Below are 21,864 nucleotides of genomic sequence, written 5' to 3' on the forward strand. Positions count from 1 at the left end.
GCGTGAGCAGTTTCTGGCTGCTCTCGTTGCACGGTAGATATAGTTTGATCTTTGGCTCTTCCACGTTTGCGCGATGCGTTAGATACTACTGATCATTCCAATATCCCAGCGATTTTATAGCGCCACTACTGAATCCCTTGTATGGACATGGAACAGACAGTCCAAACAAAAACGAGCGTATTTCAGCCTCAAAGAAAAACTTTGTCGGACATATGCAGGACAACAAAGGAATACAACGTGCAGCATCTGCTTCCACATCGGCCTGTGGAAGTTCCTGCGACTAAAGGAAACCACGCAGCTCACTAACTTCTTAAATAGCAAGATACAGCTGCTTAGGGCCTGGCAGAAATAAGGAATGGCCTGGGCTTGCAGTGGACAGACTCTGCTAAACTTCACCAACTGCAGTTGACAAAAATTTGTCCCTTCACCTGTAGCTTAAGTACAGAGGACACGGACTGGACAGAGACAAAGAAAGAAAATTGTCCTCTCTGTTTTGCAAGGACCTGGGGATAAGTACCGGGGAGGAAATGTGCAGTATGTGTGCAACTGTCAGTGCTGTTAGATGCATCTCACAGACCATGAAAATTCAGTTTTATCAGCCGCTGGCAGTGCAATGCATTTCTCAGTCACCAAACTAATTTAATGACAAATTAAGATGTTATCTGACCTTCTAACTTGCTCACTTTCATAACTGAGAGACGTCAAACATCGGAATAAAAGCAAAACCTGAGAGCGTTAGCAGCCCTACCACTGCCATCTCCACCCCGCAGCACCACCACCCTCCCCAACACAGCCTGAATCTGCTGGCGCAGGGTGTCGTTCGCCGTGACGGCAGCCCCCCACGCTGACCCCTGCCATGCCCTTGGCTCCTGACACACCTGCAGCTGCTCCTTTGTCCCACGGGAGCTCTCAGGAGCAGTGACAGGGATTTGCTCTTCCGGGCTGGAGCAGCACCCACCCCCCCACCGGTGCCCCTCTGTCGCAGCACCACTAATGAGCACACAGTAATTACTCTGCTCCAACGGCCGCCCAGGTCCCGAAGGGGAATCTCACCTCCGCTTTGCTGCGCACCACGAGGGGCTTTCAGAGCAAAGACAACCGCGTGAAACGGGAGCTGTGGTTAAATCATATTTTTGCTACTGCAAAAGCTCCTCTCTGAATCATATTGAGACCAAGCACTTACTCAAAGACACGGTCAGCAAGTAGAAGGACTGGGAAGTTTACTGTATTTTAACTTAAACGGCTGTGATTTTTGGCTTCCTTCCCAACAAACCACGTTTCCATTAACAGCCTAGTGCAGAAACCCCTGACCACAGCGGGGTTTTCTTGTATTTCACTGGATTGCCGTGCTATGAAGGGCTGTACCGGAGGAATGGCCTCCATGGCTGGGTGCTTGTACAACACTTGGGTTTAACCCCAAAGAGCTGGTTTTTTGCTCTCTCACTTCCCACATTTCCACTGATTTCAGCACGGAAACGCTCGCTTGGGGCCAGCGGAAGGGAGCGGGCGGCGAGGCGGGGCCGGGCTCGGCGGGGGGAGGCCCCGGGGCCGCCCCCTCCGCCCCGGGCTCCCCGGACCGTACCTGTGGCCGCCGCTGCTCCCCGCGGCCGCCTCACGGAGAGCAGGGCCGGGACACGCCCTCGCGCCTCGGCCACGCTGCCAGTGACGTCACCGCCTGCGTCACGGGAGCCCCTGCGTCACGCCAGCAGCCCCTCCAGGGGGGACCAGGAGCTCGGTGACCGGCCCGGCCCCGCCCCATCCCGCCCCGCCGCCGCCGCCATCACGTCCGGTGCGGTCCAGGCCGAGGCGCGCCGTCGCTAGGAGACGCGCCCGCGTGACCCCGCCCCGCGTGCGCGGTGACGTCAGGGACGGGAGCCGCAGCGGATCAGCTGGTGGTAGCTGCGGCGGCGGCTGCGGGCGGCGTGGGGCGGCGGCAGGTAACATGGCGGTGGGGCCGGGGCCGGGGCCGGGGCCGGGGCCGGGGCCGGGGCCGGGGCCGGGGCCGGGGCTCGGGCTCGGGCTCACTGGGCCGCCCGCCCGCCCTTCGGTGACAGCGGGGGCCGGGGCCGGGGCCGGGGCCGAGACCGAGACCGAGACCGGGGCTATGAGGGGGTGGCGGCGGGGAGGCCCTGGAGGCCCCGGCGGCCCAGCCGGCCCCTGCTGCCGCCCTGTCCCGGTTCTGACGGCCCTGTCCCGATTCTGACGGCTCTTCTCCTCAGAGCCCGCGGCGGAGCCGGCGGCACCATGGGGGAGCTGTTCCGCAGCGAGGAGATGACCCTGGCCCAGCTCTTCCTGCAGTCCGAGGCCGCCTATTGCTGTGTCAGCGAGCTGGGCGAGCTGGGGAAGGTCCAGTTCCGCGACGTGAGTATCCCCCGGCCCCGGCGCCAACCCCGGGCCCGGCCCGCTGCGGTGGAGCGGGGCCTGGTACCCCCGGCGCTCGCTCCCAGGGGCTCGGGGGTGCCGGGCCGGGCTGAAACCATCTCTCTCTCTGCAGCTGAACCCGGACGTGAACGTGTTCCAGCGTAAATTCGTTAATGAAGTCAGGAGGTGCGAAGAGATGGACCGAAAACTCCGTACGTTTCTCTCTGGGGCTGATGTGGCTCTGGCTCCGGTAGCTTTTAGAAGGAAAATAGTACAGGCTAAACCTGCACGGCAGCACTAGAGAACAGGGTGCTGAGGAGGAGCGAAGGCCGCCCTTCCTCTGTGTGTCAGCCAGCAGGGATCCCCTCCCTGCCTCAGCCAAATCAGAGGCTCTCGGAATAGGAGGTGAAAGAATTCACAGCTGCTGATGGGGCTGGGTGGCGTTACGGTGACAGTTTGACATTGAAGTATCCTTTTGGTTAACGATAACGATGCTGTCTCACCAGGGTTTGTGGAGAAGGAGATTAAAAAGGCAAATATTCCCATCATGGACACTGGGGAAAACCCGGAGGTGCCTTTTCCACGTGACATGATTGATTTGGAGGTAATGATGTGTGTTAAGACTCAAGTAGTACTTGAACGTAGATGGAAACAGGGGAGATTATCTCCGTTGGTAGACACATGTTGAATTTAGTGGCAAAGGTGCTCTAACCATAGTCCCCAGCCATCACCTGAAACGGGAGCTCTGATCACTCACATCAGGTTGATCTGGATTCACGAGCATTGTTTTGTTTGTGTGTTTATCCAAATACAGTTAGAAGTGAAGGTATTTCAAAGAAATTTCACCCATTTAAAAGAGTCAAAAACCACTGGAACTGCATGGGCCATGGTGGGTCCGTCATAAAGTTTATAAGGGGCTTTAGTGATTTAAAGAACGCCGTATTAAATCCAGCTTATAAAAGACTGGCTGAGCATGAAAAGTCTCAGCGTTGCCTGAAGAGAATGTCACAATCTGGAGCTGTGTGCCACAGCAGACTGGCGACGCATCTGTAATTGTACGCAAATCGTGTGGGAATGTAAAGCATCTTGCCTACTTTCTTGTTTTAATAGACTTAACAGCAGTTATTTATGGAATTGCTTTAAGTCCTTTTTCTGTCCTCTTCTTTTCCCATCTTGCAGGCAAACTTTGAGAAAATTGAAAATGAGCTTAAGGAAATCAACACAAACCAGGAAGCTCTGAAGAGAAACTTTTTGGAGCTGACAGAATTAAAATTTATACTGCGTAAAACTCAGCAATTTTTTGATGAGGTCAGAATACCGGGGGCGGGTTAACACTTGGGCAGCTGGTTCTTCTCCCACAAATTACCATTTTTATTCTCAAATGTATTTTTAGTTGCTGTTTCGGACAGCAGGATCATTTTTATGCTTTGTTTAAGAAAGCTTCTTAAATTATTTGCCATTTTTCATGCAGTGCGCATAGCTACCCATGATTTACCTCTTGCGATGTTGTTTTGGGTTTGTTTTAGCTAAGAAATGGTTTGTCAAAAAATTGTGTAAAACAAATGAGATGCTAGTAGTTTTAAAAGCACACCAAGAGACCAAAAACTTGGTGTTACAGTGAGCACTTTCTTCAGTGGGTAAGCGTTTCTCTGGAGCGTGTGCAGATAAGCAGTCGTGCCTCGCTGACACAGAGATACGACAATCAAGCTTAATTTCTCTTCAGCCTTTGAAGCGTTATATGGAGATTACTCATTAGGGTCATAACACAAAGTCCACTGAAGGAATAGATTATTTATTTATTTATTTGAGCCTTTGATCGAACCCTAAAGTTTTCAGAGGTCAGTTCTGGAGCGAAGCTGCCGTTTAACATCTGGAACGTTTTGTGGGAGCCCGGCTGGGCCGGGCACTGGACCTGAGAAGGGCTTCTCTGATGTCATTTATACAGATATAAAGCCTGCGCAGAAGAAGGCGTAATCCTTCCGCGTAAAGCTTAAGTATCTCAGAGTCTAGGGAGTTTTCTCAGAGAGCTCCTGTGTGTGTTTTTGAATGGTAAGGAAGTGGTTTTGCTGAGTACACGTCCTGTTTCCCCTAATCCAAGGATTTGATCAAAGAGTTCTTGATAGATCTGGCTTCTGGCCTTTACAAAGGCTGTGATCAAGTAGAGCTGGGCTCCTGCAAGCTTCAGACCGTTTATCTAACGGTTTGGTTTTTGTTTTTCTGGCACAGGATGCTGCCTGCTCAGGCATTGAGGGTGTTCCTGTGCCAACACAAGTCGTAGTCACTGCTGACATAGATCCTGCTACTAGTGTGATCACTTGATTGGTCATGGGGTTGGTTTCAGTACAAAAAAACCCTTGTCTTCGAGTGTTGAATGTTCACTTACAAGTGTCTCCTTGGACACACAGCATTAATCTGCTAAGCTATTACTTACCTGCGCTAAAGGTGCCGCTGCCCGCCTCTTCTGAGTATTGAGTAAAACCGCGTACAGTGAGTGCTGTGCGCTTTTTTTATTAATTACGGTCCTCTCTGGTGAGAGCTGCCTACTGCTTTTCTTCAAGTACAGTATGATCATACAAAATTTAAAGATCAAACCCAATTTTCTAAACAGTCTGCGTCAGGTCAGCACAAAAAGGAACTCACGTCAGCCTTAAGCGAACTGGCCACAGAAAGTTCAGATGTGTTCCTGCTCTTGTTTGGTACCTGTTTTCTGTAATAATAAACCAAAATACAACAAATACAATGCCCTGCTGTATGTAAAAGCAGACTGAACAGCTCATGTGTGAAGTTCATGAAAACATAAGTGTTGAAAATTTAAAACTTTCCGTTCACACTGCAGACAGCTGTGTGAGCCCCCGGCTAGTCCAGGGCTTTGAGGCTGTGCAATCCCGTTGTCCCAAAGTGCCGATCACTTCATTTCTTCCTGCTGTCGTTTGCACAGTACCTTCAACACTTGAAGACTTCAATAACTTGTAATTAAGATTGTGTTATTCATAGTAATAAGTTGCACAAGAAATGGCTCGCTCTCCAAAGTACACTTGGCGTTTGCTCCGCTCTGCGGAGCCTGTGCGCTGCGGGGGGAGGATGGCAAAATTGTTTTCACTTGTTCTTCTTACCATGGTTCTGGTCAAAACAGCCATTTCTTGTCTCAACGTACCATGTTGATGATTATGCTCCTTTTCTCAGTCTTCTTGTCTTTGCTTATGAAGAACAGTATGAGCTGGAGAGATTTCTCTGAAAGCTTTGCCTAGAGTGTGAGCGTAAAAGAAGACTGGAAAAGTAATGGTTAATGGCATGCAGTTCCCCTGTCTCTCTCTCCTCTGACTCTTCTCCCCATCTGCTTTTTTCTCTTTGTTTTGCATCTGTCATTCCTGTCTGGGCTCTGGGTTAATAAGTTAGATGGTGAAATGAATCCTTTTTAGTTCTTGTGAAAATTGACTTTTGTTCTGTTTGTGAACTGGAAGGGGCTTGAATTGTATGGCGTTGCGCGTAGCGATCCAGAGCCGTTACAGAGCAGAACTGTGATCGAGAATGGGGAAAAGGAACTGGGTTTTCTGGCCTTGAGATTAAAGGTGCTGATCTGGGTGAACAATAAGCAATTTAAAAATGTTTAATAATAAAAGATCTGCATTCTGATTACTGGCATGCAAATACCTGGGGTTTTTGCGATCCTGAATGAGCAGACATAGTAAAAAAATACTTCACAATAACGATGACATTTCGCTCGCTGCTGGTGAAAACTTACTCCAAGTAAATTTCCAAGAGTCTTGTTCCTCTGCATTGCAGCTGGATAGCTCTTTCATTTCCACATAGTCTCTCTTTTTTTTTTTTTTCTCTGTTAAATCTTATAACACTGGTTATAAGGTTATAAGTATGTATAACTTCAGTTATCCCACCAGGATCAGAGCTGACATCGCTGTGCCGTTTCCTTTCTAGAAAGGCTGTGATCATCGAATCAGAGTAGTTGAGAGATGAATTAAAGGACATAGGGTTTTGTTACACAAATAATCCTTGTGTAAGAAAGTTCTTGTTTAGCAAAACTGGTCTAATCCAACTTTAATCTAAGCTGCTTTGTTTTGTAATTTCAACTCCTCCAAGCAGGACTTGTCTTTAATTCATACAGTGTCCCGAGTAAAGGGCACACAGCCCGAAAGGGCCAGAGGTAATATTAAACATTTACAAGAATTACTCTCTCAAGTGAGGCGGATCCAGAGTTTTTGCATGTGCTATCCTTTTTTTTTTTTTTTTTTTTTTTATGTTTCATATGCTAAAATGTGGTGCACCTCACAAAAATTATCACAGAGCATCTTGGTTACTGATAAATACAATACAAGCCTCTTACAATTTTAACTTACTGTTTTTCAACATCCTGAAATCTAGCTGTCAAGTCCTCACCGGTGTGTTTGGTCTGTATGTTTTGTTTTGGGTACCAAACCTTCTTCTTTTGGTTGTGTTCTGTACGAAGCAAAATTTTCATTCTGTTCTTGATGTTGCAACAAGTTGCCTTGAAGTTGAGAGGGTCAGCAGTTCTCCGTGCTGGCTTTCCAAACTCAATTAAGGGCTCCCTCCCTTTTGTAACATCCGTACGGGCGTACAAGCCGTTGGGCTGTGTTTGATGTCAGCCTTGCAAAAACTTGTCTTCTAGATGGTAAATACTTTTATTTGGCATGCAAGTGAAATGTTGTCGAGTTTTTTCACTACAATTAAGACGCAACTATTGCGCAAAGGAAGAAACTCTGGCTGAGTCGTTAAAGTTGCTGTATGCTTTTGCAAGGCTGTGCTGTACGTGTGCATGCGTTTTAAATGTTCAAGGGTCAAACTCTACCTTCAGGTGCGTTTTAGCAAGATCCCCTGCTGGCTCCGTGGGGAAGACCTCCTGGATACCAGGAGGGTAGAATTTGGCCCTCTCTTTGTGCTGAGGAACTGTAATTTTTGTCATTTCACTATATAAGCTGCAGAGGTAGAAATAACTGTGGTCTGGGGTTGGATGAAGATGGTGCACAAGAGGATGTGCTTTGAGCATCCCTCCTGACTTGTACTGCTGGCACTTACAAGGTATATTCCCAAGAATTTTAGCCTGCAAATCAGTTGCAATGAAGGAGAGTATAAAACTGCGTCCTATTTTAATGCCTGGCTGGTCGAAAAGACGAGCAACATCATCAGACTGCCCCAAGAAATGCGTCTTGTGAGTCTGGCAATAACACATATAGTGTATAAGGATAAACATCTTGAAGAATGTAAAGATTTAATCAGGAAGCATGTTTTTAGGCTGGAAGTATTGTGTGTTTTTCCTGGAGGAGAACTCTGTAAAGCCATTAAGAAAACTACCATCCGGTACTTCCAGGTTTTGTTACTGGTTCTGACCCTGTTTCTACGCTGATGTGGCGAGTAACGTGGAATCAATCAAACTATCGTCACCTAATTCTGAAAGGAATTTTTTTTTTGCTTTGGAGTACAGCAGGAGGCTAGCACATATAGGGTGTGCAGGTCTCGCGTGATGGGTTGTGGGGTACAGCCGTGTGAGGTTGCCCTAAGGTCAGTTAAACCCTCCGTGGAAGAGTTACCTGAGCATCCTTCTTCCCGTGGCCTAGAACAAGGCTCCCAGGGTACTTTACACCAAGTACCATTTCCCAGGCACCTCTCAGAAATGCAGACGGTGCACAAATAGGATAAGAGGGAGTCAACATTTTCCTTTTTTTTTTTTTTTCTCCATTTAAGATCTAGGGAAAGAGGAGAGTAAGGTGTGTCACTCTTTTATGCCATTAAAAATGGTTCTTGGGAACATCACTTGTATTTAAAACTTGATAAATTTTTTTGAATTCTGCCTTTCTTCAGACTTATATATCCCACTGCCCCTTTGTTCTGTTACTGCAATCTTCTGACCTTTCTCGTGTGGAAGCTTTGCTGGGCCATTCCACTTCTCCTCTCGTTTTTCTCCTTCCTTGTGTGATTCTTGCTGTCTTTTCTATCATCTAGTTCCTCTTTCTGCTGTCTTACGTTTGTTCGTTCTTTCTTTTTCTTTTCTTTTTTTTTTTCCTTTTCTTTTTTCGTCTCCCCAAACTATCTCCTGGTTCCTCGTTCCCTGCATGCCACTAACTAGTTTCATTAGATATTAATTGATTTGTGAATTCAGGCTGAATTGCATCATCAGCAGATGGCGGATCCAGACCTGTTGGAGGAATCCTCTTCGCTCCTGGAACCAAGCGAGATGGGAAGAGGTGCCCCGCTACGACTCGGGTAATGGCAGTTTGTTTTCTCCTGCCCCGCGTTGGGTTGTTGCCTTAACATTCGTCCTGTGGCACCCACAGCCGTTTGAGCACAGCTGTGCAACTTTCCAGACCGACACATCAAGCCGATGAAGGCTAATCCTAAACTAGCTGTCGTCCTCTGCTTTTGTCCTGCGTACGTTAACTTCCCAGTTCATATTTGTGCTTGGCACGTTTCTCTCTGCCCCACCCCCCTCACCCCAAAAAAAAAAAAAATTTTACTAATTTGTTCCTTGTGAATCTGTTCTGGTTGTTTTTTCAGACGTGCTGAGCTCTCGCAGCTGTTTTGAAACTAGTAACTACTGTGGGCACATAATAGGCCGAAAAAATCTGTATAGTTCTGTGTCCTCTTCGTTAGCTGCTTCCAGGCTGCCTGTGTACGTCTGTAATTCTTTATCTGGACGTAGGGCTTGAAGCAGCGAGGTCTTCTGAAGCACGTGCCTGGAACGTAGTCAATGGTGGCGTGACTGCTATAATCCTTGCCATGTAACGTACCAGGAACCTACTGAAATGAAGACTAGCAGGCGTAGAAACTGTATGTCTTAAACACGTTCATTTAGCCAGTGATTTATTTAGCATTTTTTTTAATAGGCTATTTAATTCTGTGGAAAGGCATAGCTTTTGCTGTAGCGCAGCTGGTTTTGTTGTGTTTTTATCTCCACGTACTTAGAGGACCTTCAGTTTTGCTTAAAGAACTAATTTCAACGTAAGATTTTTGTAGCTTTCAATCTCCAGTTGCCGTCGGTGGTTCGGGTGTCAGGCTTTGTGTTCTTTTAGGTGCAGAACGTACATTTATGCTGTCCCCTTCACAGGTTTGTGGCTGGTGTGATCAACCGTGAGCGGATCCCCATGTTTGAGCGCATGCTGTGGCGAGTGTGCCGAGGGAACGTATTCCTGCGTCAAGCGGAAATTGAAAACCCCCTGGAGGATCCTGTAACGGTAAAAGGAACTATTGTTTACAGCAGCGAAAGTCTCAGACGTGTAAAGGGATTTTCTTATAGATCTAAGCCTTTATCCCTCACTGAGCTACACACAGTCAAATGTTTGCGTTGCGTCCCTTCACGGCAAATACGTGCAGCCTCTGAGGCTTTAGTGACAAATGTTTTCCCGTTTAATTAAAACAAAAATAGCAGGGTGGGTGGTGAATGCTGTTGAAAGTGGGAAAAACAACTCAAAATTTGGACTGCAGCAGGGCATAGTTGCTTCTCTGGCACAGACTGCAAGCGCAGTTCCTGTATGCAGCTCTGAGTAAGTAGGGATCCTCCTTGCAAGAGGCTCTTTTGGACGTTAGCAGCGTAACATCTGGACCTCATTCACTGTGAACTTGGACCTTTCATTTTTCTTAATTTGCTAACCAATCATTTAAACATCCACCTGAGAATTGTTGGCTTTATTACCTAGTAAGCGTGACGGGGCCTGTTTTTTGCATTCAGTGTCCTCTTTGCTCGAATCAACGGTCGATGCCCAAACTTCGGGAACTCTTGCTCTTAGCCAGTAAAAAGAAAGGCTGTGTGTAGGCTGCACTGGAACAAAGAGAGAAGAGTTGAACTCGGTAACCGTCCCTTTGTTTCTCACGTAAGGCTGACTGGTTCTCTTCTCCCACTGACGGCTGGTAGTTGACCTGCTGAATTATCTGTCTGCTAGGAGAGACTTTGTTCAATTGTGCAACACTTCCTTAAATTGAGGTTACACCTAATGTAATTATTCTTGAAACATTACGTTAAAATTTCCTAAGTAAGGTAGAACAATAACTTGTCAACAAATGCAGGAAAGGGGACCTGGCTCCCAACATGAAAACAGCTGTACAAAGAATGTGCCGTTGGCCTCCCTGGAGAATCAAAGTTGTTAAACTCCGCTTCGTCTTATTTTCATTCACTCTCTAGCTTTTTGCTTGGTTCCGTAGGTGAGCTGACTGCAGTAAATGCTGATAAATATTTCATTGCATCTCTGTTCTTTTGGAGACCTTCCCAGGTTTTCCTGTTTATTGTGTTACAGAGGATAGATAACAGATAATCTAGAACATTTTGCTTCAGTAAACACAAGTACGGTAGGGGTGTTCCATACTGAGGCTTCGGAAAATTGCTTTCCTTGTGACCGTTTCAGTGATGTTAAGGTACGTTCTTGACTCGCTGTGCAGATATGGGCTCTGTATGCGCAGATTCAGAGGAAGGAAAAGTAGAACTCTGTTGTAATTTGCTATAATGCTAACTTCTGTAAATAGCTGAGCTATTACAGGGCACCCTTTCTTTTGTTCTAGGGGGATTATGTGCACAAGTCTGTGTTTATCATCTTCTTCCAAGGCGACCAGCTGAAGAACAGAGTCAAGAAGATATGTGAAGGGTATGAAAGTCTTAGAGTTGGCAGCTCTCTCAAATATTTGAAACACATTGACGTGACTTAATATCAGTATTTTACAACTCCTTATTTCACAATGACTGTAGGAGTACATATTTTGACAGCAAATAAACTGTACCATAAGTAGTTGAAACATATTTTACAGGCAAACTAGCCACTGCCCGAGCCTGTAATGCTCCAAGTAGCTGACTGCTTTGATGGAGAATGCCTAAAAACAAGGGAGTTCGGGTGTTGGACTCTCGGACAGACCTAGTGGGATGTCAGCAGGCAATGTTCTCACAGGGCAGATCAACGGTGATGGCTTCTAGGAGCAGCTGCATTGGTATGATAGCAACACCCTGAACCGGGATGGCTGATCAACTTTGTGACAGTGCCCCTGGGACACTGTCGGTACAGGGAACAGAGGATTTCCTCCCACTTCCATTTTCTTAAGCATTCCACTTCTGCTTTGGCCTAAAGCAAACTTCTGTGCCCACTTGATTTAAAGACTGCAACTCTGCTTGGCGGTCTTTGCTGATCAGAAACTTCTCTTAAGGTGCTTCTTGCTTTACGTCTGCGTTCAGGCTCAGCCATCTGTTTCCCTGACTGATTTATCTTCTTTCCGTCTTTGTTACTAACGTGGCTTGCATGTCTTCCAGATTCCGTGCCTCCCTCTACCCATGCCCAGAAACACCACAGGAGCGGAAGGAAATGGCTTCTGGTGTCAATACCAGAATTGATGATCTTCAGATGGTAAAATAACTGGGGTCAATCCCCTTTTTTCTGTAATAATATAGGTGAAAACTTACTTGGATCCTGTTAAAACAGGAGAATTTTTGGCCCTGTTAGATGGACGTGTTTTCAGCTCCGGATAGCTTGAGACCAGCAACTCAGCAGTGCAAGAAAGGTCTTTGGAGACTGTCTGCTCCGATGTTTTCTTTGTCAGGGTTTAGGGTGGTGGGGTGGTTTGACCGTTCTGGAGGGCTGAGCAGTTAATTCTATACATGTAAGTACAGCATCAACAGAGAGCTGCATGCCAGGGAGCGGAGAGGAATATGCATGTGTAAGGAGATATCATGTTTTCCAGCTCTGAAAGCATGCTTATATAATTGCCAGTTTCATCTGCAAGAACTTTGAAAGCATTTAAACTGATTTCCGAGTTGAGATAACAATGCTGACTTTAACTTAGCTGTTCTTTTTTCTGCCTGTCTTCATATTTTCACGTTGTGCTGTCCTGAAGAGCTTCTGCTTTACAGCTAATCTCTTGCGCAGCAGCCTGAGTGTTGGTAAAAAGTAATCAGCACACAAATCTACTGGGGGCCAGCTCTGAAATATTTGCTGCTTGCTTCAAGGAAGAAAGGCAGTAGGTTATAATGCAGAAAAAGTTAAGGGATTTGAGACTAAAAAATAAGAAAAGGTTGAGAAACTAAAAGTGAAAAGGGTTGAATTTGGGCTGCTTATTTGATAGAGAAACTGTCTCAAGCTGGGAGTTGTGTTAGTGTGGCTCTTTAGTAATATTAAAGTAGACAAGAACTCAGAAGCAATTTAACTAGTAGGATTCAAAGCTGCATGTGCCCTTTGCCCTCGCTTTTCCTTGAGTCTAAGACTTTCCAGTCTGGAAATCTGACTTGGCGTGAGTTAGATATGTTCCAGTTGGAAAACACCCTCAGTAGAAAACACTTTCTCCTTTTCCCTTCAGTAAAAAAGTCTTTCATTGTAATCTTTGTGTGTTTTCTTAAGGCAACGCACACCTCGCTTGTAGAACTCTGCTCTTTTAACCTGGGTGGAGGAAAACATGTTCTCTGTGATCTCTGAACAGTTTATTGTTTGAAACACTCCTGACCTTGGAGTTGGAGGAGGGAAGTAGTCAAAAAGTACCACTGGAAGGAAGCCTTAAAACCTTTTAGCAGAACTTATTAATATGGAGACTAAAGCGTATATTGCTGGCACGTGGTGGCCTTGTGCATGGGGTGGGGGAGAGGGGGCAGCCCTCCATCCTCTGGGTATGGCTTCTCTTGTTGGTCAGCCCAATTTCACCGCGCGTTTGTGTGCGCTGCGAGTTTTGGCTGATGGTTTTGCCTCATCTTTATCCCACTTCTCTATGAAAGGTGCTGAACCAAACAGAGGATCATCGCCAGAGGGTTTTGCAGGCAGCCGCTAAAAATATCCGTGTCTGGTTCATCAAAGTACGTAAGATGAAGGCCATCTACCATACCCTGAATCTGTGCAATATCGACGTGACGCAGAAGTGCTTGATTGCTGAAGTCTGGTGTCCCGTTGCTGACCTCGATTCTATCCAGTTTGCTCTCAGGAGAGGCACTGTGAGTAGCTGCTCTACCGCTCCCCTCTGCTGCTGAGCAAGCAGACTGGCAACTGTCGGCAAGCACAGCGTGGATTAATTGATTTTTCCCATTTGCGAGTCTCTGAAATCCATCCCTTTGGGCTGTTTGAATCAGTCCCCCCAGAGGACAGTTTATTTAACATGCAGAAATGTTTATAGATAAACTTTGTAACAGATACCTGACATTGTGTAAAGCTTTTAAGTTCGGGGAAGTGCTGTAGTGGTAGGCGCTTTTCTCTGTTTGTGTCCTTTGGTACATTTAATTAACCTGGCCGTGCTCTGTCGTCCCGCTGGCTGGATATATAGCAGAACTTACCGAAAGCAGCTCTCCAGGGCATGAGCAAGTTTCCCCTCTGCTCAGATAGACAGATAATAGAGTTGGGTGCTTTGAAGTCCTTTATTTGCTGTTTTTAAAAAAACCCAAAACCTCTTGCATGAGTTTTCTTGTCTGTCCGAATCGGACAACGTTCATCCTTGCTGCAAGTGCTTCTCCTCCTGCTATACAAAGTGGAGAGCAGCGGAAACTTGGCAGCCTTCCTCAGCTGCTCAAGTGTATTTCTCATTGTGCAAGCGCGCTAAAAAATGCAAGCTTGTAGTTTTCCAAATGCTAACAAGAAAGTCGTGTTTTACTCTGTCCTCTAGTGCTCTGAGGATGGGTTTTCTAATCTTTCTCTTTTTTTTTTTTTTTTTTTTTTGTAAACAGGAGCACAGCGGATCCACTGTCCCATCTATTTTAAACAGGATGCAAACCAATCAGACTCCACCAACGTACAACAAAACTAATAAGTTTACTTCTGGCTTTCAAAACATTGTTGATGCTTATGGCATTGGAACTTATCGGGAAATAAATCCAGGTAACTTCATACTTATAAAAGTCCCAGACACCTATCTCAATTTTTAGTCATGGTGCTTCTCTGTATTGTCTGTGCTGCGTGAAAACTTCTAATAGATTACTTGACACCTTGCAGAAGTAGAGGGGAAGCTTGGGAATTACATTGCTAAATTGTGTAAATTTTACTGTAGTACATCTGGGCTTACTCGGGTACAGTGCACCAGGAGCGTCGTCTTTTCTCTTACAGCACCGTATACGATCATTACCTTCCCCTTTCTGTTTGCTGTGATGTTTGGAGATTTTGGCCATGGAATCCTCATGTCTCTGATTGCTGTCTGGATGGTGTTTAGGGAAAGTCGTATTCTGTCACAGAAGAGCGACAACGAGGTAAAGTGTTGGGTCAATGCTGAGCTTTGCATTTAAAAGTTGCAGCTGGCTTTACTCCCATCTTTCCCCCCTCGAGCTGACAACCCGTGTTACTGCCTGCGCGCGCGTTACTCCCTACGTTTGAAACTTGTGGAGCACGCAGACGGACTGGGGAGCCTGTAGACCACAGACTGAGTGGCATAATTTCGTAATAGTAGTGAGTTCCTTTGGTTTTCCTTTCGGATATTCGTAGAAAATTACTCCTTTTGGTTGTTTGAAGGAGACTGTTTATCAAGGGTAGTAGATAAGCTGTTGTAAACAAATCACCCAAAACTTAGTTGGATCATCAAAGAGTTCAGTCACTGCGGAACTCCTAATTTCTGTAGGTGTGTACTGTATCTCTGAGATTCTTCCTATTTGCTGACGGAGGTGGGCTTTGCTTGCCCAGGGCTTCGGTTGGCAGGAGGTGAACCAGAGCTAAGACACGCTGACAGAGTGTGGAGAAACCTGAACAGGGTCTGCACTGCCCAGCTCCAGGCTAATGCTGCCAGCTGGGGCTTGCATCAGTGCATGGATGCAATTTATCCTCTCCGGCTAATCCCAGATTCCCTGTGGACAGTCACGCTGCCTGTTTATCCCCTGCGTTCTGATTCTGTTCTGCAGCGCTACCTCCTGCCATGGGGAAATACCCATAATCCCTGCCATGGGGAAATAAAGACTTGGGGCCTTTAGTCCATGTGGCCCGTTATTGTTTGTCCTGCAACTGACTGATTTTTGTTGTTTTGTCCTTATGAGAGACCTTCCTTCTTCCCATGGACTTTCTTTGTTTTTTTTTCTTTTGTTTTATACTAGATGTTCAACATGGTTTTTAGTGGTCGATACATCATTCTGCTGATGGGACTGTTCTCCACTTACACGGGCCTCATCTACAATGACTGTTTCTCCAAGTCTCTTAATATGTTCGGTTCGTCGTGGAGTGTCCGGCCTATGTTCACAAAAGGCAATTGGTCGTGAGTAAACAGTTGGTAACTAGATAGAGAGTGACAGGGATAAGCAGGTGACTTATCTTTCCCCATTGTCCTCCCAGCTGGGGAAAACAAAAACTTCTGAACTGAGTCTCAAGTAGAATTGGAAGAGGGATGTAAAAGTGATACCTATCAAGTTTCAAACCAGCTTCCCCCCGCCCCAGAAAACTTGTAAAGATGCAGTTTAGCGCCTTTCTCCTCATAGACGTAGCAATATTGCTGTCCCCTGCGTCTCTCTTCCTTGTGACGCTGAGTAACAGGTCAAGAAACAGGTTTATTATTCGGGAAGATCTTTAGGACCACGCAGAAACCTTAAAGTTCTCTCAATTTGAGATATTCCTTGCTCTCACAGGAGAAGAACGTTATTAGTTTTTACAGAAAGAGGACAGCATTGCTTGTGTTAACGTTTGTATAATCTGCTTGTACCCAAACAGAGATGCCTTGCTTGAGACAACCCCTCTGCTTCAGCTGAACCCTGCTATCCCAGGGGTGTTCGGTGGGCCCTACCCCTTCGGCATTGACCCAGTAAGAACATCCTCTGTGTCAACAGAAAAAGCACCTGTCCAATTCCCTGTGAAAGATCTCCACAGCCCAGCCATTCCCTTCGCAAACTCTTTATTAATGTTGCAAACGACAAAATTAATTCAGTTCCTTCTGTGACACTAGATTCAGGGTAGAGAAGACTTGTTCTCAGGTCCATTACAAGCTTCTTTCTCAGCCTTTCTAACCTGCAGAGTTTTAATTGCATCTGGTTAAACTTGCAAATAGTTTTATGAAATTACTTTTTTACCTTGGTGAAATTTACATACCTCTCTCTTTCGGTCAGTCTTGACAATGTAGGTTTCCAAGTAATCCTGTCATTTTTATACCTGCCTCCATCGATAACGCTGCTTCTAACACTGCTTAGAATATCTGATACAAAACTGGCGTCTTCCACATTAAAGAGGAAGTGCCAAAAATCAGAACTACGTGTAATTTTTCATGTAAATGGATAATATTTTTTTTTTCTGTCAAGGATATAGCCCCCTTTTCCCTGCAACTTTTGCCTACCACAAAAGCAAGGGAGGTTTGATTCCCGCTCTGATGGTGGGATCAGCTGCTGGAAGGCGGTGTTCCTGGCAGAAAAGGTTGTCTGCTCATTTCCCCGAAAGATATCCGTGTGACAAACACGTCTTTAAGAAAACCCTGCTCTTGCAGCCTAATACTCCCTGGATGGTTAATACTGTTTAGCTTAAAGTTTACACTTTCATCCTCCTCTGTTTTTCTTCTACTGGGTGTTTGGCTGACTCGGTGTTGTTTTTCACAGATTTGGAATATTGCCAGCAATAAGCTGGCCTTCCTCAATTCGTTTAAGATGAAAATGTCCGTGATTCTTGGCATTATCCACATGCTCTTTGGTGTCACGTTGAGTCTTCTCAACCATATGTAAGTGCCTTGTTCTGTTTTTTTTCTTGTGGTGGTGGCGGGGGGAAGAGTCTTTGGGTGTAATGTCAGTATGAGTTTAAGAGGCAGGAGCCTGTCAGACCTTAACCTGCTGATTGACGGGTGCCGTACGGCTCTTTGCGTCTGTAGAACGAGGCATGGCAAGTAGTTACTGTGTGTATTCCAGCTATTGCTGAAATGCTGAGCCCCTGCAGGTTTGTTCCAGAGATGTTCTTCATGTTCTCATTAAAAGTTTTTGCCCTACGCTTGCCTAATGCTAACCAAATGTAATATTAAATTCTCCCTTTTTTTTTTTTTCCCCCTGTAGCTATTTTAAGAAGCCACTGAACATATACCTTGGATTTATTCCAGAAATGATTTTCATGTCTTCACTGTTTGGATACCTTGTTATTCTCATTTTCTACAAATGGACAGCCTATGATGCTCACACGTCGAAGGATGCACCAAGCCTTTTAATACACTTTATCAACATGTTTCTGTTCTCCTACGGTGATACCAGTAATAAGATGCTTTATAAAGGGCAGGTGCGTGCTCTTGCTAGAATACGGTCAGAAATGCTTCATGATATTAGAGTCTTTCATTGACCTTCTAATAATTGTGAAATCAATTATGTGGCATCATTTCCAAAGGCTGACACTATGTGATGTTGAAGAAGGAAAGAACAATCCATATACCAGGGATATATATCAGTCTGAACATAGGTGGCTCCAGAACATTTGGAACCAGATTAATTGTGGAAAGCGATTAGGAATATTGTCCTGCATCTGCAATGTGGTGCCTCTAAACTTAGCTAAGACACTTAACGCCGTTTCCTCCCAGCGCTATCAGACATCTGCCAAATTCTCATTCCCTGCAGAATCTTTTGGATTTTTCCCTAATCTAAACCAGCATCAGCACTACGTGCTGTGCAGCCCGGAGGGGCAGCTGCAAGCAGGCGTTGAGCACAGCACATCTTGCTGTTCCCGGGAGAGAGAGAGACAGGGAAGCGTCCCCATGCTCTGGGAATTCAGTCGTTCGGTGTTGCATCAGACCTTGCTGGGTTTTGTGTGTGTGTTTGAGCACGGGCTGCCACTAGATCATCTGAGACTTGTTTCTTTTACAGAAAGGGCTGCAGTGTTTCCTTGTGGTGGTGGCATTACTGTGCGTGCCATGGATGCTGGTAGCTAAACCCCTGGTCCTTCGCCATCAGTATTTAAGGAGGAAGCACTTGGTGGGTGACTCTCGCTTGTATTTTCACTATGAAAACTGATCATGTTTGAAAAGCTATGTTCTCCGTCTTGATCTCGGATACGTAGGTTCACACTGCATTATGACCTGTAAAATGTTTTTGCGTATTCCTAGGCATAAAGGCAGGTGGGTTTTACTGGAGACAGAGTATTGCCTGCCTGCTTCTCAGATCTGGATCCAGCATCAAACCTGCTTTTAAAAACCCTTTATGTTGGTAACTATAAAAGCAACGTACTTGGCCTGGGCTTTGTCAGCTGGTTTAGGAGCGCTCTCTTACTGGTTGCTGGATGCACTTCTGTGCCTTCGCTAGGCTGGCAGTGTAAAAACAGAGATGTAAGCTGAATTGGCTGGCAGACTTATCAGCTACCTTTGTTAAAGCAGTCTGGATGGTAAAAAAAATAACAAAGGGAAAAAAAAAATAGACTTACGCAGTCCTTGTGCGAGAGGCTGTCTTCTGGGGCACTCTCTAGGTTTCCAACTATACCGTAAAGTATCTGTATGTAAAATGCAGGAACCTGGCACACGTGCACCGAGGATACTTGAAAATTCTCCCTGCATGTATGGCAGACAGCTTTTAGGATGTTAAGTGAGTCAAAGATCAGTTCAGTTAAAGACACTCCCTCTCCCTTCTCTGACCATCTTTCATCCTCCCATGTCCCCTCCATTCGTCTCCCTTTCTCTTTTTGTTTTCTTCCTCCTCCCTTTCTTTTCTTCCATTCACTATCAGGAAGGGCAGCCCGTGGAGGCCCAGGTCAGCACAGTCCCGAACGAGCAGGCACTAGAGGCAGCAGCGGCTGCAACAGTGAGTGGATTTAAAAATCACCTGATGGATTGAAAGATGGGAGTTGGCTTTCTATCTAATTATCAAGAGAGCATGGAATGTATCTGAATTTCATAAGTGAATGGCAACTGCACCTTTAGGGTGAAAAACACTTTCTCTTGGAAAGAGCAAAGTTCAGCAAAACTGATACATTCTGGAAGAACTACCAGGCTGAAGGATAATAGTTATGTGTGCGCAGAATGCAGAGACACTGCTTTGCAGGAGCGCTGCCGAAACCAAAGCCTGCAGAGCAGCACGAGAATCCCTTGCTACCACATCCCCCAGGTTAAGTTCCCCTTTTTTCCTTTTCTTGCATATCTGTTTAAGATAGATCAGGACTCTTCTCAGTGGAGCATTTCTGTTTGCATTGTGTGTTCCCAAACATCATGTTTATGTGATGGCCTCCCAACAACTTCATATCGGTAATTACTGCATTTTTGACACCCGTGCCCTTGCAGACACTTTGACTTGAAACTATTATAAAATGGTTGTGCACAAAGAAGCCTCTTGGTAGCAGCTGTTTCTCCTTATTTCTGGCTAAACCTACGGACAGCCCTTTGCTGCCAAAGCTTTCTGGCGGAGTGAAGATTGCAGCAGCTCCCGGAACTTAGTCCCTTCCCTGGTGCTGCGTATTTCAACTTGGTTTTGCTTGTGAATGCTGCTCGTCCAACTCGGGAGCGTCGGTCTCCCAAACCGTGTGGAGCCCGTTGCCTCCGACGCGTGGAGTGCACACTCTGAGGCACTTGTAGCTGTTGGCCGGTGTTTGTATCATGACATTTTAAGTAGCCTCACAGAAATGTCAGAAATGAAAAAGGATCTTTTGTGCGTAATCCGCCCAGCGTTTTAAGCGCATCTCAATACAAGAAGCTGTGAGGGAAGGTCTTTGTATGAGGTCTGGATAGAAGTGTAAAGTAAACGATTGGGGCTTTTGGAGCCATGTTTAGATTGGACAGTTTACAAAGAATGGATGCAAGTCAAGTGTGAGGGAAAAGCTGCAAAAGTGCAAATTCACACAGGCTAGAAATACATAGAGTACCGTTACTAGTCATCAGTCACTTGTAATGTCCCAAAGATGCTGAAAATCCTAATAAAAGCATTGCCTTATGTTATTTTTTTCTTTTTCATTTTGTTTCTATTTCCAGAGCATAAATGCCTACCTAATTTGTTTTTAAAAAACCTGACAAAATCTTTAATTCGCATCTAGCATTTTGGGCAAATCTATGGTTCAGCCTAAAATAAAAGGAGGATTCTAAGAGCATGGAGCAGCCGTTCCGCTGCCGTGCCGGGGTGTGAGCTGTGGACGCGGACGGGCCACGGGATCTGAAGCCTCCTGGGTTTATATAGTCATCCCGAAACTCCTGCAGTCGTGGTGTATGGAGTTAGCTCCTTGGCATTCCATGTCGCAGAGGGGCCCGGTGCAGTGCTAAAGCTGAACGTGGGGCTTTTCTTGCCATTTGTGGCGTTTTTTCGCCTCTCCAGCTTGGTCGCGCTCCCAGGTCTCGATTTATAGTCCCTCAGATCAGTCATGAGCATTTTCTGTCCTTGGAGACCTGGAGGGAGGTAGAAATCCTGCAGTAGAGCGCTGGGAGCGGCTGGCTGAACAGAAATGGAAAGGTAGTGATGTGCAGGTTACGCCTTCGTTGTTCAATGTGCGTTTACGGCGCAGAAAAAGCTCTTCTCGAGGGCGCTGTCAGGCGACGCGCAGGTTTGTCGTCCTTTCGGTGGTAGGGCGGCACGGGGCAGGGAGCCTGCCATAAATCAAACACTCGCTGGGCAGCGATTGCAGTTGTCGGGCGGGAGGAACCTCTGACTGTCAAAGTTTCAACCCAGTTTGTAGACGATTCTGTTCAATTTGGAGTGCAGCGGAGTTACGGATGAGGGTCAAATGCTGAATGTCAGAGTAAATGCCTATAAAAGGGGCTGTTGGCATAACGTCGGATTTCCAAGTAAGGGCAGGTCTGATTTCCCGTGTGTGGTGTTCGTGTGCCTGATGCTGGTGTGGAGCAAGTGTGTGTGTGTGTGTGTGTGTGTGTGTGTGTGTGTTTGTCTCAGCCTGTTCTGCATGGAGTCGCCGCTATGTGACTGGTTTCATTTAGCCAGCACTGGTGTTTGTGCCTGTCCAGCGCCTGCTGGGCAAAACCTTGGTCTTTGTTTGCACATCGGTGCCAGCAAACGTCCTCTTGAGAGATGTGCCTTTTATTTTACTTAGGGTTGCAATTACTTTGTGGAAATACATCAATTATTCATTCAGACAGACTTTTTCCCCCCCCCCCCCCAGCCCTAGCAGGAATCAGCATCTTTCCCATCCAAGCGGGGAAATAGAATTGTACGGCTGGCTTAACCTGGGCCTTAATACCTAATATTTTGCTTTCTTCTGTGAGCTGCTGCTGCACATGGAGTCGTAAAAAAAACCAAAACAAACAAAAAAAACCCAATATGCACTTTTGCAGTAAAACAGAAACACTACTTTGCTCTTTCTTTTTCTGCATGTGTTAGGGAACGCACAACTTTGGTGGGATCCGGGTGGGCAATGGACCAACGGAGGAGGATGCTGAGATCATTCAACATGACCAGTTGTCTACCCATTCCGAGGAGGGGGAAGAGGTAAGCGCCTGCCCGTCCTCCTCCCAGGGCGACGCACTTGGTAGCAGAACGCGCGAGCTTTTGGCTGTATTTACCAACTTCCACGCTGCTTAGAATTAAATTGCATCATTCTCGGTGAAGTGTTTTCATGCGGACTATCTCCTGGTCATTCCCAGGACTCCAGAAAAAGCAGTATAATTTGCACATAAAGGGAAATGGGGCTGTGTCCTCATCACAAGGAGCCATCGCCTTCGGGGCTACAGCGAGAG

General features: G+C 46.1%; 1 protein-coding gene across 7 annotated transcripts in view; it reads left to right on the top strand.

Annotated features, from left to right (window-relative positions):
- Positions 1–1,777: 1,777 nt before the first annotated feature.
- The window catches only part of ATP6V0A1 (ATPase H+ transporting V0 subunit a1), a 30,674-nt gene continuing 10,587 nt past the window's right edge, over positions 1,778–21,864 (top strand). For 2 of the 7 annotated variants that reach the window (XM_063354596.1, XM_063354597.1), the window contains exons 1-19: positions 1,778–1,937; positions 2,220–2,361; positions 2,495–2,573; positions 2,868–2,965; positions 3,541–3,669; positions 8,492–8,595; positions 9,437–9,563; positions 10,882–10,964; positions 11,618–11,711; positions 13,067–13,279; positions 14,003–14,153; positions 14,379–14,518; positions 15,350–15,507; positions 15,957–16,047; positions 16,829–16,947; positions 17,273–17,489; positions 18,068–18,175; positions 18,920–18,994; positions 21,509–21,616. In XM_063354596.1, coding sequence (XP_063210666.1) covers positions 2,245–2,361; positions 2,495–2,573; positions 2,868–2,965; positions 3,541–3,669; positions 8,492–8,595; positions 9,437–9,563; positions 10,882–10,964; positions 11,618–11,711; positions 13,067–13,279; positions 14,003–14,153; positions 14,379–14,518; positions 15,350–15,507; positions 15,957–16,047; positions 16,829–16,947; positions 17,273–17,489; positions 18,068–18,175; positions 18,920–18,994; positions 21,509–21,616 — 2,211 coding nt within the window. In that variant the 5' untranslated portion in view covers positions 1,778–1,937; positions 2,220–2,244. The remainder of the gene's footprint in view (positions 1,938–2,219; positions 2,362–2,494; positions 2,574–2,867; positions 2,966–3,540; positions 3,670–8,491; positions 8,596–9,436; positions 9,564–10,881; positions 10,965–11,617; positions 11,712–13,066; positions 13,280–14,002; positions 14,154–14,378; positions 14,519–15,349; positions 15,508–15,956; positions 16,048–16,828; positions 16,948–17,272; positions 17,490–18,067; positions 18,176–18,919; positions 18,995–21,508; positions 21,617–21,864) is intronic. The other 5 variants (XM_063354601.1, XM_063354602.1, XM_063354598.1 and 2 more) reach the window with 4 other exon arrangements.

Source organism: Chroicocephalus ridibundus, chromosome 17, assembly GCF_963924245.1.
Source record: "Chroicocephalus ridibundus chromosome 17, bChrRid1.1, whole genome shotgun sequence".
In the NCBI taxonomy this organism is placed as follows: Eukaryota; Metazoa; Chordata; class Aves; order Charadriiformes; family Laridae; genus Chroicocephalus; species Chroicocephalus ridibundus.